At 41.7% G+C, this 16107-nt stretch overlaps 1 protein-coding gene across 1 annotated transcript in view; it reads right to left on the reverse strand.

Moving 5' to 3' along the window:
• The window catches only part of ATP8A1 (ATPase phospholipid transporting 8A1), a 222369-nt gene that overhangs the window by 42208 nt on the left and 164054 nt on the right, over positions 1-16107 (reverse strand). The window contains exons 26-31 of the mRNA XM_030888552.2: positions 13774-13957; positions 13553-13663; positions 6486-6560; positions 6260-6382; positions 2931-3009; positions 101-162 (exon numbers count right to left, since the gene is read on the reverse strand). Of these exons, the coding sequence (XP_030744412.1) occupies positions 101-162; positions 2931-3009; positions 6260-6382; positions 6486-6560; positions 13553-13663; positions 13774-13957 (634 nt within the window). The remainder of the gene's footprint in view (positions 1-100; positions 163-2930; positions 3010-6259; positions 6383-6485; positions 6561-13552; positions 13664-13773; positions 13958-16107) is intronic.

The following is a 16107-nucleotide window of genomic DNA, read 5'->3' on the forward strand; positions in this document are numbered from 1 at the left end:
AAGTGTCAACTACCCTGAAATTCACAGAGGCCCCCATTTGAGTGTAAAAAGCAGGAATGAATCTGGTTTGCATGCAAATAAGGCAAATATCCTCACTCACAGTGTAAACAAAGTTTCCTAGGAGCAGATAATCGGAGGTTTTCCCATTTCCAAACACGGTACCTGCATGAAAAGAAGAGAGGTCTGTTAGAGAAGAAAATGAATGCGGTCCTTTCAGGATTCTTTTGAGAGAAAGTCACAATGTTCGAGAAGAAAAGAAGGAGAAACCAGAGGAATAGAGCCAGAAATGAGGCCACTTCAAAAACACTTTATAGAGTCTGACACCGTTGCTATAAAGATGGGTTGCACATTAAACCTTGACCACTAAATTTCAAACAGTTAAAATATGGAGAGAGCTGACTTGATAAGCAAGTCTCAGGGTCCACACCCAAATAATAAATAATATTATTAATAATATTAATAATAAATAATAATTATTTATTATTTAATAAAATAATAAAAAAATCCTACTGCTCTGGGCATTAGGCCAGGAGAAGGCAACTCTGACCTCTCACTAAGAAACTTTGTGAACAGTTTGGGTGAGAATCTTAGGGAGCTGCCTTAATATCCTTCCATAAACCTGTTGGCATTGGACCAAGCAGGATTTATAAAAGCACCTTGAGGAGGGCTGGGGAGCACCAGTGAGACCAGATACATGGGCCTCTGATGGGGTGACTGGTCCGCAGTGCCCTTCACAGGCCTCTGTTAGTCTCGCGATGACTGGAAAACATGGCTCCCGAGGAAGCGGGCAGTCCCTGCGTGGTGCAAACGGCCCTCGGGCTCAGTAGAACCAGTGAAAAGACGGAAGGTTGGAACTTGTGCGGAGATGACACCCAAGAAAGGCCTGGCAATGTAGGACACCTGCGGACGACCTTCAGGTGGGGCAACACGCTTCTATTCTGACGCACCTGGGGGACCATGAGCTGGAACTGACTCCGTAACACCTGGTGTTAGTTGGGGAAGGGGTGTTGACTAAGACTTACTACCACTAATGGAAACAAACAAACAAATCAAAATAGTGAAACAACCGAATCATTTGTTCACTGGCACAGCTGAACACTGACAAAGCCATGGTAGGGTGTAAAGCGCTATTTATAGGCACCTCTTCTACAACAGGTATTCAAAGCCTAATGTGGCAGGACTAGGGATGTTAGAATCAAAGGCGGATGAACCAGGCCAGGTGGTGCTGGTGTGGACCTCTTCCCATACCAGAACGGACAGAATCCTTAATGATCATGTACGAGATAGCTGTAATTTCCCCCAGGGTATTATTTCGTAGGCTATATGGATCTTATGCATTATTCTGTCAAATCTTTCTACATCGAAGTACTGCATTACTTATTAGTGACGGAGCGGAGGCCTTTTCCAAAAGTTTTCTCTGTGAGGTGGCAGCTGCAAAATGCTGTGAAAATGCTAAAGCCACCGAATTGTACGCTTCAAAGGATGCACGTTACGGTATGTGAATGGTATCTCAAGTCATACCATCATCATCAGCTCCTCCTCCTGGCCTTCCGGAATTGTCTTATCTCAGTCATTTCGAGGGCTAGACGATAAGACACTTGCTATTGCACTGGTAGCTCGAGCAATTGGTAAAGAGAGAAGAAAGTCCCAGTCTACGCCATGAAACCTGCTCTATAATCTCAGATAAGTCGCGGGGTCTCGGGAATTCATGGACGATTTACCGAGGGCCCAGCAGGCACTGCGACGACAAGTGTGAACTAAATGGACCCTTCTGTGCCCTCCTGCAGCTTTGAGAAAGACAAGAGCACACACACAAATACATCTTAAACGTACTAGGAAAACTCTAGGAAGAACACCCGGATGGCTTGGAGGACAGTGAGGGGGCCTGGGGTGGGGGCGGGGGAGCAGGGGGCATCTGGGAAGGCATCCCTGAGCAGAGACTTGAGGGAAGCGAGGGAGCTTCCTGAGCATCTGAGACAGAGATGAGGCGGCCGCCAGGGGACCAGCACTGAGGCCCTGTGAGGGGAGAAACAGAGGCTGCGGACTGTGGATTCTGTTCCAGACGCGCTGGGAGTCTTTGTGGGTTTGTGAGGCAGGAGGCACCTGGTCTGACTTACATTTTACAAGGAGCACTCTAGCTGCCTGTGGAAAAGAGACCGCAGGTGGACAAGAGCCCACAGCCATCTGTTCGGTTGGCCATCAATGACTCATGAGACAGGGCCAGGGCGGACGTACAAAGGATTACCACGTCTGTGGGGTGGGGTGTGCATGGCGTTTCATGATTGCCTACGTCCCCTTCCCACCCCTAGGTGATGTCAGCTCCTGGACACAGCAGCACCCACTTAAACATCACAGAGATCTCATTCCTAAAACGACCACTTAATCATTTTTACGCATAGAGGAAATACACCATGATCCTCTCTCTCAAAGCCGACGCAGTGAAATCACTCCCTTCACGTGAACAGAGAAAACGCTTCTCCTCCAAGATGAATATAAAAGCATTAAAATCCCATTCAAACATCAGCTCAAGTACACGTGAAAACACTGGCATGTCTGATTAGGTTCAATATCAAGAATTTAATACAAGTCCCACAGGCATGATAAAGAGAGCATAAAATATTACCACTTACTGTCTTCCAACTATACATCAACAGGGGTGGAGTGGGGTGGAGAGCCTAAAATTAATTCTCTGCAAGTTTGAAAAACATGAAGAGTAAAGAAGAAAAGCTTTGCGTATATTAAATCACTTTGCTCCCCAAGGGAGAATAACAATCTTTAACGTGTGTACGACTTCGGGATGCATGCAATTTCAGTTACAGAAAATACCGTCCAAAATGCACAGCTGTACTTTTTAACACACGCTGACAATGAGTGATTTTTCTAAGAAAAGGAAAGAGTCATCTCTTAGCATTCATATCCTTTCTACTTACCATACTGAAGGGCTTTTAGTGGAAACCAAAACAGAATAACTGAGTGGAAGAGGCCATTTAAACAATGAACCCAGAAAACCTGGGGGAAAACAAAAAATCCATGAGAACCATTTGCGATAAACTAGCTCCGTGAACCCTGACCCTTCTTTTTATCTGCGAGCTAGATTCACAAAACGTGTTTCTGTCGGGCCACCGCTGTGAATTAATAGAACTGACAGACACTTTCTGCCTCTTAGACCTTCATGGGTCATTTATTTATTTTTATGTTTCTCAAAATGTTTTTTCAGCTTCACTTCAAGTTTTTTCCCCCATTAGTTTTTAAAAGGCAAGCATCAGAAGTGTAATTTCTTGCCTGAAAAAGAAAATAAAATTTAAAATAAATGCAGGCCATTATATTCCTTAAGGAGAGCTATTTTCCTAATTCTAGAAGAATAGACTGTTGAGAAGACTGTAATTTGGGGAAGCCCCTCCCTTCTCCTTCCCATGTGTAACAGAAGTATAAACTTTTGAATGTTCAGAATAGCATGCATTTTCTCTCTTTACATATATGCATACAGTACATATACACACATTATACAATAAAATATTAAACGTGATATTTAAGTGGTCTAGTCCCTTAAAACAAAGCATTCTGACTATGACTGTATTTATAAAAGGCTTTCACAAGTTCTTTAGCACCTGTTAGTACCAAGTTTCATAAAACGATAGCATCATTAGTAGCGGTTACTTTCTCATTAATGGGATTGCAAGAACAGAGAGCAAGCTATCTGGTTCTCTCTTTGTAACGAGGGTGTGAGATTAAGTTATAGAAACACTGTTGAAAATTCTCATGTCCCTTATGTTCAGAAACAGTTGTAGCTTTGTCACTTAAAAGCATTGCTTGCAAACCAAATGTATGCTAAATAAAATTGGCATGTATTAATGGTTCTAAGCTGTTCAAACAACAGAAATTAAGTTGCCTGCCTCCCAAAATTTTCCACTGTGATCTCAATCTCCTTTGTTGGCTCACTCGGGCACATTGCATTGTATGATCCAATTGACGCTCCAATACATTACACATTTGAACTTGTGTTACTCATTAACCTTTGTCTCTTCTCCTCACTATGTCATTACCACACGTTTTTATTTGACAGAAAGCACAGGTGGGTGCAAGAAAAATTAGTTCTACTTTCCATTTTCCTGACCGAACTTATTGTCACATGCTAATCCTTTAACCCCTGTCATGACCTTATAGCCTCTGACCCTTTTTACCATAACAAACGTGAGCACCATCATTCAGGGCAACAATGCTCTGGACTCACAGAAACTGCTGTGTATATGACTGTGCGGTTTGCACCCACTTGTCTCTGAATTTTCAAACACTTATATGGGATTTTACTGAACAATTTTCATTGAAATCATTAAAAATATATAAATATATATATAAATATCTATACCTTATAAAAATGGTTGGCTACTGTGTCTAAACATGCTGAACGTTCTCATAGGCATGAACATTGCATGACTTATTTTGGCTCATCCGGTGACTTTTCTACATGCGTGACCACTATATATAATAAAATACGTTTGGACAACAACCGCTTAGTAAAGGGTCCAAGGAATGATGCTCTCCCATTAAAATGCCACTACCTGCTCCATTCTTCACCTAGCCACCAAACTGTGACCAAGCTGCATGTGCCATGGCCTGAGAGCATGATGAAAAGATGTGGCTTTTCAGGGATGGCTTTGCTCAGTCCTGGAGGGGATCGAGTTATGTGTTCATGCAAGAGTGGCACGGGCAAGTTTGTGGCGCAGAAGGTGGCTCAGGAGATGCCATTCTGGGCACTGAGCTACGGTACATTGTGACCTGTGGCTGATTTGATGTAAGCGTCTACATGGTGAGGATGATTGCATTCGGCCAGCAGGCTGGGGGATTTCGTTATTCCCAGATTACTTTTTCAGGGAAACAATGCTCAGTCCACTGTATCAGCCCCAATTGTGGCTTTCCATCATCTGGAAACTCCCTCATGGGTAATGAACAGAAAATTTCAGCAATGTGGTAAAATGTTTTACACAGTGGGCATCAGAAACAAATCCAAAAATAAAACAAATTCAAAAGTAAGAGCAGAGCCATTGCATATTAAGAACAGAAGTAGTAACGGGGACCACTGGGTGAGGGGACGGGGGGGGGGGGGGGGCGGGATATTTTTTGGAACCAATGAGACCAATCAAAGCAATCAAAGAATGCTTAAGCTTTGGAGTGTTTAAAAAGAATACTGAAGTGGTGTGGACACATGTACGCCCACATTCGGGGAGATCTAGACTCAGTAGAACAACCTCTTGGCTACACACTTAGTCCTATCACGTAGGCCCCCAAAACACCCTCTCCATTTATTTTACTGGTATGCTGAGAATGTGTCACTGGGAAAATTGAGGAGTTAATAAATATAAAAAATATATTCACTGTCCTATAGTCAAAATGCTAAATTTCGGCTACATCTAAGCAATGGTATGCTAAAAAAGAGTGTGTTATATTAAATTGAAAAAAAATTGGTGAAGGGGTAACTTGATTGCTCTTGTTAAACTAATAACACCACAAGTACTGGTATTACTATTTCAAAATAGCATCTACCTTCATTGTTTTAAAGTGTTTTCTGCTTCGTACACTATAGAAACCAGAATCATTAGCAGAGTGGTGCAAAGGGCTTTCAAAGTGAATTCTGTAGACAACGAGCTGTGTTTGATGCTGGGTCGGAGACCTGTCGCAGACTGTGCGAGATGACAGTCGCCCGCGGCTGATTACACAGGACATGCGCTCCAAGAGCCTACGTGAGTTTCACTCACTTCTTATTCCCCCCCGAATCTTGAAACAGTGAGAGGGTCACTAGGTGAGCTACTCTCCAGGGACCCTCACCCTTTGATGCCCAATAGAAATAACATAAAATTCTAATGGGGAAAATGGCATTCTCCAAAGCAGACAACTAATAAAGAACGACATCAGAACAAATGAGAGCGAGCCCTGGTCCGTCCAGAATGACTCCCCGGAGGAGCGGGTGCTTCCCCGGAGCACGGCAAGGACAAAGAGTCAGAGGCCAGGATTGCGGCGTCTTTGCCTCCACACCCAGCTCTCCTGCTGCCTGGCAAAACGCCTGCGAGGTGTTGTGGCTGCATTTTAATTTTTGCACCAAACAACCTTCTCGGTTCATCTTCGAACTCTTAGCTAATGTGCCCTCCCATGGCTGGCCACCTCGTGTCGGATTAGCATCTCTGGGGTGGGAAGACCAGCCCCCCGCCGTAGGAGGAAGAGTAAAGACAGCCCCACGGAATCAACGTCCGGGGCCGTGCCTTACCTTGGTGTTGAAGTCCAGCGCATTCTGAGATGTTTTGTATAATTCGGGGTACTTCAACATATTCTCTTTTCTGCAGGATCTCTCAAATATCCCCAGAGTTAAGGGAGGCATCGCTGTAAACATCTAAAGAGCACAAACCAGTGATTACACCAAGCAACCAGGCGCAGCCTGACCGTTTATCTCAAAGTAGTCAACAAACTGGGAATGGTCAACTGTCCGAACTTACCACATTGTAAAGACCTATACACCATCGTTCAAAGAGGATCTGTCCGGAAAAGCCATTAACAAAGGCAAACCAGATCTAGGAGGAAAGCAGCACAAATCCCCAAATTAGGACTTTAAAACCGAAATGCATTGCTTAGAATCTGTTGCACATCACCTACAAGGGACATTAACAGAGTATTTTTGCAATTCTTTTAAACTTGCTATTGCTTTACCTTATAAAGTATTTTGCTATTTAAGTTTTTACAAGTATAAGGCAGAATTTATTCTAGTTGTTAAATTTAAAACAAACAAAAACAACTTTCTCTAAACTTTATGTTAGGAGAAAAAATAAAGATTTTTAAAAAGTAAATGCAACCTTGTTTCTGGAAAGTATTTTTCGATCTTGCTCCTTCGATGATTATGGTTTAGTTATTTATTATGAAACACTTGCTTATTTAGAAAGCACAGAAAATAAAACAATAATTTCCTGTAACAGTAATGCAATGACTATTTTCTTTTGCATCGGCTGTAGTCATAATTCACGTATGTATCATCACAGACGCACCTTCCTGGAAACCTGCTGTCTACAATGCCAGTGCCAGCTCTGCCCCGCCATCAATGCTACTTAACATGTACTTTTAAAGTTGTTACGTATTCTTTAAAACTCTGTTAACAGATGGCTGACCTCTATACCGTGGATGTAATTATTTTTGGACAATTTGCTTGCTTCCAATTTTTGTTATTATAGGTAATTCTCATTAAAACTCTTGTGCAGGAATCTTACATCTTTCTGTTTTCTTAGGATGGATTTTGAGATCTAGGACTAATGTGTCAAAGTATTTGCAGAAGAAAATCTTTATAATTCTTGCTTAGTGTTCTCACCAGAAAGTTACATCTGGACTAAGCCATTTTTAAAATGAAATTGGATGCCTCATAAAAATAAATCTTGAACAACTTATATATAGCTGCAATTCTCTTAAATAGCTTAACACTGGAAACACAATGGAGAAAGTTTTCTGGAGCATGAAATGAAAAATTAAAATGCCTACCAGTAATTCCATGCTACCTACATTATAAAAAGGAAAGAAAAGAAACAAACAGACAGAAATGGTAATTTAAAATCAAACTAATTAGAAAGAGTAAAAAGGCTGGCCCAGAAGTGAGATTACAATAAATGCAAACAATACAATAAAGTCAAAACATAACATTCACAAGCAACGGTTCAAGGAAAGCAGCCTTGACATGCCGCTCAAGGGGATGTTTGACTCGGAGCTGCAGGGACTTTGCTACACTTCACGTTTCACTTAACCTCATCATGGAAGGACGAGTTGCTACAAATTCACCACTTGTCAATGTGTACTCAGGCTGGCCTCCCGATGAACGCTTTCTGGACCCAAACTGATCTACCTTCTTCGCCTGGAAGGGCATGATGCAGCGTGCATAAAAACAACAACAACGAATGTGCTGTGACATGGAAAAGACAAGAGTAGCCCTACACTTCCAGCAGACTGCCAACTCACAAGAGCGCAACATGCAAATTGTGCCGGATTCGTCACAGACATCATCAGCAGAACAAGCGCAGAGACACCCCGGGTGATGTCAGAAATTCTTACATGCTTTGTTATATGTATTTTCAGAAAAATTCGGAACATTTGCCTTAAATCAGGGGCCAGACCATTTGCGTCTGCAAACTTTCAAGGACCGAGCATGCCCACCAAGTTTATTCTTAGGGTGCTTCTGCTGCTGACTTCAAAGGATTTCCCCCTCCAGTATTAAGCGGATACAAGTTGACAAAGCAGACTTTCATGCTCCGCATTGTATTTTCACATGTGACCTTTCTGAGGTGTGGATTATGTAAATACATATTTGTGATACTCGGGGTGATGGTGATGGCCGTTGAGCCAGAGAAGGCGACTCATCTGTGGTCTTAATACGAACTCAGAGGCTCTGTCTTTGGGTCTGATGGAAACAGAAGGGATTTTAAACACACATTTTCACCGATGGCTGCTTCATCTCTTAAGAGTTGTCCAAACTTTGTTGGCCTGAAGAAAGCCAAGGTTCTACATGCATACCAAATTCATCTAATGGACACAATCTGGCACCAAGATAATGCATCTGCAATATTGTACATACTATGCTTATGTTAATAAATTTGTGTGGGGCAAGCGTATGGAAGTGGGGACGGTACCCTCGCTTCATGTACATAACAGTCATCGCTGACTCAAAAACTTGAAATTTAATACCCTCCTTTCAAATCCATTTTTTCTTCCTTCAAATCAATGATTTAAAATGATTTTTAGATGAAAAATTTTGCAAACTAATAGGTTTCAGCTCAACATTTATGCTCAAATACGACACTGCAGAAATGAAACATTTTTACCGGGGTCCCAAAACAGCATTTTTCACTTAAAAAATTTTTCCTGCTGGAAGGTACATGGATACTAACTTGCTTGTGTTTGTGTTTGTGTTTGTTTTGTTTCTTTAAACTTCACTTTGGGTGTTTTTTTTCAAAAGCTACTATTTTAGCTTCTTTAAAAATGTTTAAAAGGAAACATTACAAGAGAAGGTTTCTCACACCTTCCTACCACCATTTTGAAATTCAAGTTGATATATTTTGAAATGGAAAGAGAAGGTGTTTTAACCATGTAGGAGCTTGCCCAGAGGCCAATTTCAAGTTAGTCTGTGGTAACTAGTTAAAATCCAAACCCTGAAAACAGAAAGAAAACATGCACCCCTGGAGGAGGCAGGGGGACTCAGGGTTACTTAACAGCTTCACCAACCGACAGTGCAATTTGCTGGGGAGGCAGCACCTCAGTGACTTTAATCAAAGACGTTGGACATTAAAGTGTCTACCTTGTCTTGGGACCTTACCTGGAGACCATTTGAAAGAAAAGGTCTCGCTTGGTTTGAAAAAAACAAGTGTTGCAGATAAATTTTTAAAACGACATTTTAAAAACAAAAAGTACGCAAAACCAAAAATCCCCCAAAGAACAAAACTCTTAAAAGCCAATAATTCAAATGACCATCTAGAAGGGCGATTGGGTGAGCACTGTAAGTAAGCAGTACATACCACCCCCCACCCACATAGTACCTGTATTTATTCGTTTGACTATAACTTCCAGCAATGGGGCTGGATGGCCACATTCCTGGCAGACAGCAACGGGAAAAGCGGGTGCCATCTATTAAACCCGTAGACAATTCCTTTCTGAGCCAAGAAACTTCAGACCTGCCTCTCCTGGTATTATGTTCTATGGTCCACGTCCCAATAGAGGCGTGGCAGCTCAGGCTTCAGACTTTTCCTGGTGGTGCATTTCTGCATATTAAACAGGAGCTTACAAATAGTCAATGAATCCTCTGCTCCCATGCTTGATCTCTCTCTCTCTCTCTCTCTCTCTCACACACACACACACACACACACTCTGAAAGGAGAGATGCTAGGCTGGCAGTTGCCCTCACTGGAGACATTCAACGATGTGTTTTTTGTCTATTCACTCACAGTATTGACATGAGCCATTAACATCTGCAGAACTTGTTTTAGCTGGCAAAAGTTAGGTATCTGGGAATTGATTTAAAAGGTCAATTTGTTTCCAAGATTGTTGAATTATATTCAAAGTACATTTCCATAAAGTGCTAAAAGAAAAATAACCGAAAAATGAGATTTCCGGTAAAGAGTATAACTCACTTCCTTTTTCAAGTGCAAAGAATTTGAGTGGTGCTAATATCTTCTGAAAAGGCTTTAAATAAGAAGCCAAAGGAAATGTAAGGCTCATCAACCACAAGTCACATCATTCTGGTTTGGAAGAGGGCACAGATGTGGGTCTTCATTTGTGCTTACTATATACTTTACACCCCCATTAGTACTTAACATTTTGCTCACTTCTTTGCAGACTGCCAAACAATCTAGGTTTTAAAATGGAAAGGGGGAGTGCTCATATTTCATTTTTATAAAATTCAATTTGTGCCAGCAGTGGCTTTAAATGTCTAAAATCTTCAAAAGCCTAAGTAGCGAAATTATACAAATTGATATGCTTTTGAATGTCAGTGTTTGGGGAGTAAAAGAAAAGTAGAAAAGATAGAAATATAGAGGGAAGTGGAAATAAATATGTTAGAAAATAAAAAAATTCTAAACATACATACAAATATGTGCACACACATGTTTGTGCCATACACATATATGTAAAATTTGGTAAATCTCATTTATGAGATTTTGGTAGGGTATTTTGCTTCTAAATCCAGATGAATCCAGATGATCAAATCTAGCAATGATCTCATAGAAAGCCTTTAAGTTCCAAGTGAAACTGAAGGCTAATTAAGCAGGAAAATCACATAATTTTGGGTATGAAAGAGAGCATCTACCTAATTCTTCACTTGAATTTAATGGATATTTTATTTCACCCATTAGTACTTAAAGTTAGATAAGTTCATGAATTAGCTTGTTTATGTTCCCAAGTATTTGATTATTTCACTTAAGGGGTTATAACCTAATTCCAGATTTATAGTAACTAATAAATAGATCCAGGTCTGCATACTTCAAAATTAAGTTTGCATTTTACTAGCCTGACTCAGAACAACTTTGCTCAGTGAACATTTAGTACAGAGATAAGCATCTTTTTAACAGGGGCAGCACGGAGACTTGAATCAAAAATACAGAAATTTCCAACCAACATGTTAACAGGGAAAGTGTAGAATCCTTTGATTGTTTTTCCCTGGTGCAAAGTACTTCCACCCAGGGAATAATTAGGTCCTGTTTCTCCTTAGAGGGGTGTAAGGCACTGCCAACAGATTAGATGGCAAAGTGGCATCAAGGAACATTTGTAACGGAGCCCTGGCCAGGCTTATGAAGATCTGAGTGCAAGATGACAGCTGTTCTTATTAATTTCTAGAGAGCTGATTGTCATGCTCTGCAACCTGGAAGAGGAACATGAAACTGGTAACCTTTCAAGTTGAAGTATTATGAAGACAGCTTCTGATGATTGAAAAAAATCCTCATGTAGAAGTAAAAGTAATAATTCACCTAGCAGGCTCTTGTATAACCTTTTAGTTTACTTATTTCACCTTGGAAGAAAAGCAAGCCTGGTTATATAATTCTTGGTGGCAACCCCTTGTGAGGTTGGGACAACGTTCTCCAGGAGGCTGTAAATGCTCTGAACCAGCACGGAACAGATGGAATCCACTAGCCAGGGTTCACGGGCCAGGAGCCGATTGGTGGGAACGGGAGTGGCAGCACTCAGTATGACTGGTAGTGCCCCACTCACCACGTGTTTGCTTCCTGCCCCTGCAGCCTCTGCTCTCTGGGTCTGGAGGTCTTAGTTCCGTGGGGAGGAATACTCGCACCAGGAGACACAGCACGGATCCCACTAAACTGGAAGTTCAGAAAGCCTCCTGGCCACTTGAGACTCCTCGTGCCTCTGGAGCAACAGGCAGAGAGGAGTAGTACTGTGTAAATGGTGTGACTGATCCTGATTACAAAGGGAAATTGGAATAGTACTGCAGAGTGGTGGTAAGAAGAATCTGTCTGGAATCTAGGAGATCCCTTAGGCTGACTCTTAGTACTACCATCTCCTGGGACTGGACTGGACTAGCTTGCCCTACTACTGTGCAAACCATTTCTTGATACGACTCTTTTTCTCGTGACAAACACATGTAAGCACTGGCACTGCTTCTCTAGATCACCCAGCCCAACTCCCACCCCCGTGGGAAGCGGTTCTGATCCAACATACAAGGGGCCGCCAAGGCTTGCGATCAACTTGATGGCAAGTAGAACTCGTGGTGTCAGTCTGGTATCCACGGGCCACACACAGCTATTGCATGCCTGAAATGGGGCTGGTCGAAATTGAGATGTATGTTCAGTGTAAAATACAAATTGATTACATCGGCAGTGATAATATTTTGAATAGGTTGGATTGAGTAGCAAAATACCTTCAATAAAATTAATTGGACCTTTACTTTCTTATTTTTGCTAATGCGGCTCCTAGAAAAATTTAAATTACACATGTTGTATTGTGTTTTGATTAGTAATCTTACAGCAGGCAAGAATCAGGCTTGATTTACAGTGTAGTATATCAAGATAAGTAAATCTGTAGATAATAGAAATCAAAGTTTTGAAACATAAAATGTACACCAAGGTACTTGCATTTGTCCTGATTTTATTTTTTGTTTCCACCCAGGACAAGAACTGTCAACCTAGGTTTTGTGCTTATTTTTGTTTTTCTTCTCTAATATGTTCCATATATGTATTGTCCCTAAACAGTTTCTGTTGTGTGTTTTTGAGTAATATAGATATATATGTATGTATATATATGTATCTCTGTGTATATATGTACATAAAGCTGCAGCTTGACAAGACAGAAACACGACATGCCGTCCCAGGTTATGACTGTCCGACTTCTGCTTGCCTCTACTGTTAGGGAAATGTGCTCACTTTGACACGGCTCCATCCACCCCAACTCCCTGCACATGCTTTTGCGCAGTCACCGTCGTGTGCCACACATGCAGCTTCCACAGCACCGAGGAGGTTTTGAGCGGAACCATTTCTCACAGAAAAGTAGAGCTAAGTCAGTAAGAACTATGGGCACCTTTCCAAACTTACCTACAAACTCTCAGAGACACAATGTGACTCCCGGGACAGCCTGCACTGTACCCACAACTCTAAATGGACAGATCTTTTTAATATTTATCTTAGTTCATTATTAATGGGGAGTTCAGACATATATCGTATCATTCCAGAGTTCAAACGTGAAGCAGTATTATACAATTGCTACCACAATCCGTTTGCAAACCATCTTTTTCTTCCTGGACTCCTGGACATCGTCTCCCTTTACCCCTCCCCCAAACGCCTATCCTACTTGCTGACCCTAGAGGCTTGTCAAGCGAGGTTTTGCAGTACCGAAAGACAGAAAGACATGTTCCTATCAAAGTCACACAGCATTGAAGCTTCACATTAGTGAGTCTCCACGGCTGACCCCTTGATGCCGCCCCTTTTGAAACGAAACTGGGCAAATCAGGGGATAAGACACCGAAGGCAAATATGTGAGTTGTGAACAAAGTTGTGTAAAGTGGCAAAGCTTCTAAACCTACACCGGCGATTACCTCAATGATATAGAGGACGATATTCTTGTAGAAGCAGTACAGGATGCACTTGGAGACTCTGTTGTAGTTCCAGGAACCATGAACCATCAATAGATTCTTTAGATACTTGAACTGAAAAAAGAAAAGGGGAGGGGGTGGTTACGATTTTCTTCTCCACGGCGCTGGCAGACTGCACTGGCAGACTGCGCGCACTGGCGAGTCTTTGGGAAAGGAGGCTTTACCTGCGCTATGGAGTAATCAGAAGAATTGGCTGCCTGCAGACCTTCGTTGCCGCTGATCCCGACACCAACGTGCGCCGTCTGTATCATGCTGACGTCATTGGCTCCATCACCAATCGCCAGCGTTATGACTTTGACTTGTTTCTTAACCATCTCAACAACCTCGGATTTTTGAAGAGGAGAAACCCTTGAATTAAAACAAACGACCAATTACCTCTGCTTTCTGAACAAAAGGGATGTTGGAATTTTATCGTGTCCCAGAAGAGGCAGCTGAAGATCTAAATGAATAGCTCTTCAACGAGAACCATTTGTGCCAAGTCTTAGGTTTGCGAAGGGTTAGTTCTTTGTTAACCTGGTTATGACTTGAAGGGAGATGAGAGAGAGAGAGAGAGAGAGAGAGAGATTGATTTTCCAGACAAATGGCCAGGTAATAGAAGCTAGAATGTCTTGTTATTAGAATAAATAACATTTATTCCATAGAAGCCATTGTGAATCAACATTTCATTATTTTCTAACAAGTACAACAGAATATCTAATGCTTTATTTTTACACTGAAAAAGTAAGTCATAAAAGCTGTTGTTGAATGGCAGCCGAAACCTAACTCTTAGAAAACTGAAAACAATCCCCCTGCCCCCAAATTCTCTGCCATCAGGTGGATTCAGATACAAGGGTTTTAAAAACTATCTCTTTACATGGGCAGACAGCCTCATCTTTTCCCTACAAATACTATATAGTACTTGGATTATAAAAGTTTTGGACCTCAGAAAGCTGATTTCAGATAAGGTCCCACACTCGTACAACAACTTAAAACTCAAATTGAAAACAGGGATTTGGGTAACCTTTTGAAGTTCTCTTACACTACCCTCAGCTGGGGAATTTCAACCCACGAAGACACAGACGCCTGTGACGGCAGTTCACGTGTCTCAGGGCTCTTCCAAAGCCGATGGTTGACTAATGGCTGAGCACAATCCAAGCAACTTCTTTTTCTATGTTTTATTTCAATAAGTCATTTTATTGGGGGTTATTACAGGTCTAACAACAATCCATACATCAACTGTATCAAGCACATTTGTACATATGTCCAAGCAACTTCTTATACAGCTCCCAAATCATATTGGTGTTAACGTTGATGTGACTTACTGAAAATTCCTAAGAGGCCATTGAAGAAAATAAGAAAAGACAAGCAAGGAGGAGTTCAAAGACAGCATGCATTAGCATCCCTAGCTTAACATAGCACCCACATTGTATTGACTATTAGAAAGAAAGGAAGAAGGAACAAGGAACTGGCCCCAGCAAGCTACTATGATCGTAACTAAGTAGTAAAAAAAACTCAGCTCACACAATTTTAAAGAAACAAAATCTCAGAACTAAATTCTGTATTAAGGTTAAGTAGTGTAAATGTCTAATATCTGCTAGAACACCTGGTAATACTTTATTATTCTCCTTAAAAATAAAAGACAATTTACTTGGGAAGATCACTAGTTCTTTGCAACTTCTTTGGACTATATCTTTGGGAAAACTTTCTCTCAGCGGGCATTCTGCACAAACACGTGTGGTCAGGTGGCTCCTTTCCAGAGCTCTGGATTTTATTTCAAGACGGAGCGGCTCTGCATTAGACCGTGAGCTGCTGGCTGTAGGAACCGTTCTCTGTCTTTGTGTTCCGACTGTCGGATCCAGAAGAGGGACACAATAAATGTTGGCTATGTGAGTGATTTTTAACTTTTCTTTAGATTTCCTGGCAAAAGCACAAAATGACACTACCGTGAATACAGCAAAGAAACGAATGAGTAGCAGGCATTAATGGGCGCGCTCATGGAGAGCCCCAGGTTTCTTCAAAGCAATTTTCATTTATTTTGCATGTTTTATTTAATTTCTCCGAACAAGCTAATACAAACTGGTGAGTGCACTGGCTCCCATTCAACATGTTGAACAAGTCCTGTAGCTGACATCTATCAAACATCAAAAAAGAGGGCTCACCAAGGGAGTCGGAAAGGTAAATGGGAAACGGACAGGAGAGGAAGGGAGCACTTGAAAAATCTTTATCAGGTTCCCCGCACAGGCTAACAGCGTAACTATATGTGACGAGGTCACACCATGGGATCAGTAGAACCTGGAAACCACAGCACTGTTTTCATAAGCTGAACACAGAATGACAGCAGCGATGTAAAGATGCACCTGAAAAGAGCTGGATGAACCTTGCTTCGTCATGAGCATCACCCACCGCTGCTTTCTCCCCGACACTGCAATTTTCAATACAGTGAACCCTCGCCACTTCGCGCTTTGACTTCCGTGGCTTCACTCTATCGCGGTTTTTGCGTAACAGCACCCACTGCCTAC

This window comes from Echinops telfairi, unplaced genomic scaffold (genome assembly GCF_000313985.2).
Source record: "Echinops telfairi isolate 266 unplaced genomic scaffold, ASM31398v2 ScPeMD7_7468;HRSCAF=8506_0, whole genome shotgun sequence".
In the NCBI taxonomy this organism is placed as follows: Eukaryota; Metazoa; Chordata; class Mammalia; order Afrosoricida; family Tenrecidae; genus Echinops; species Echinops telfairi.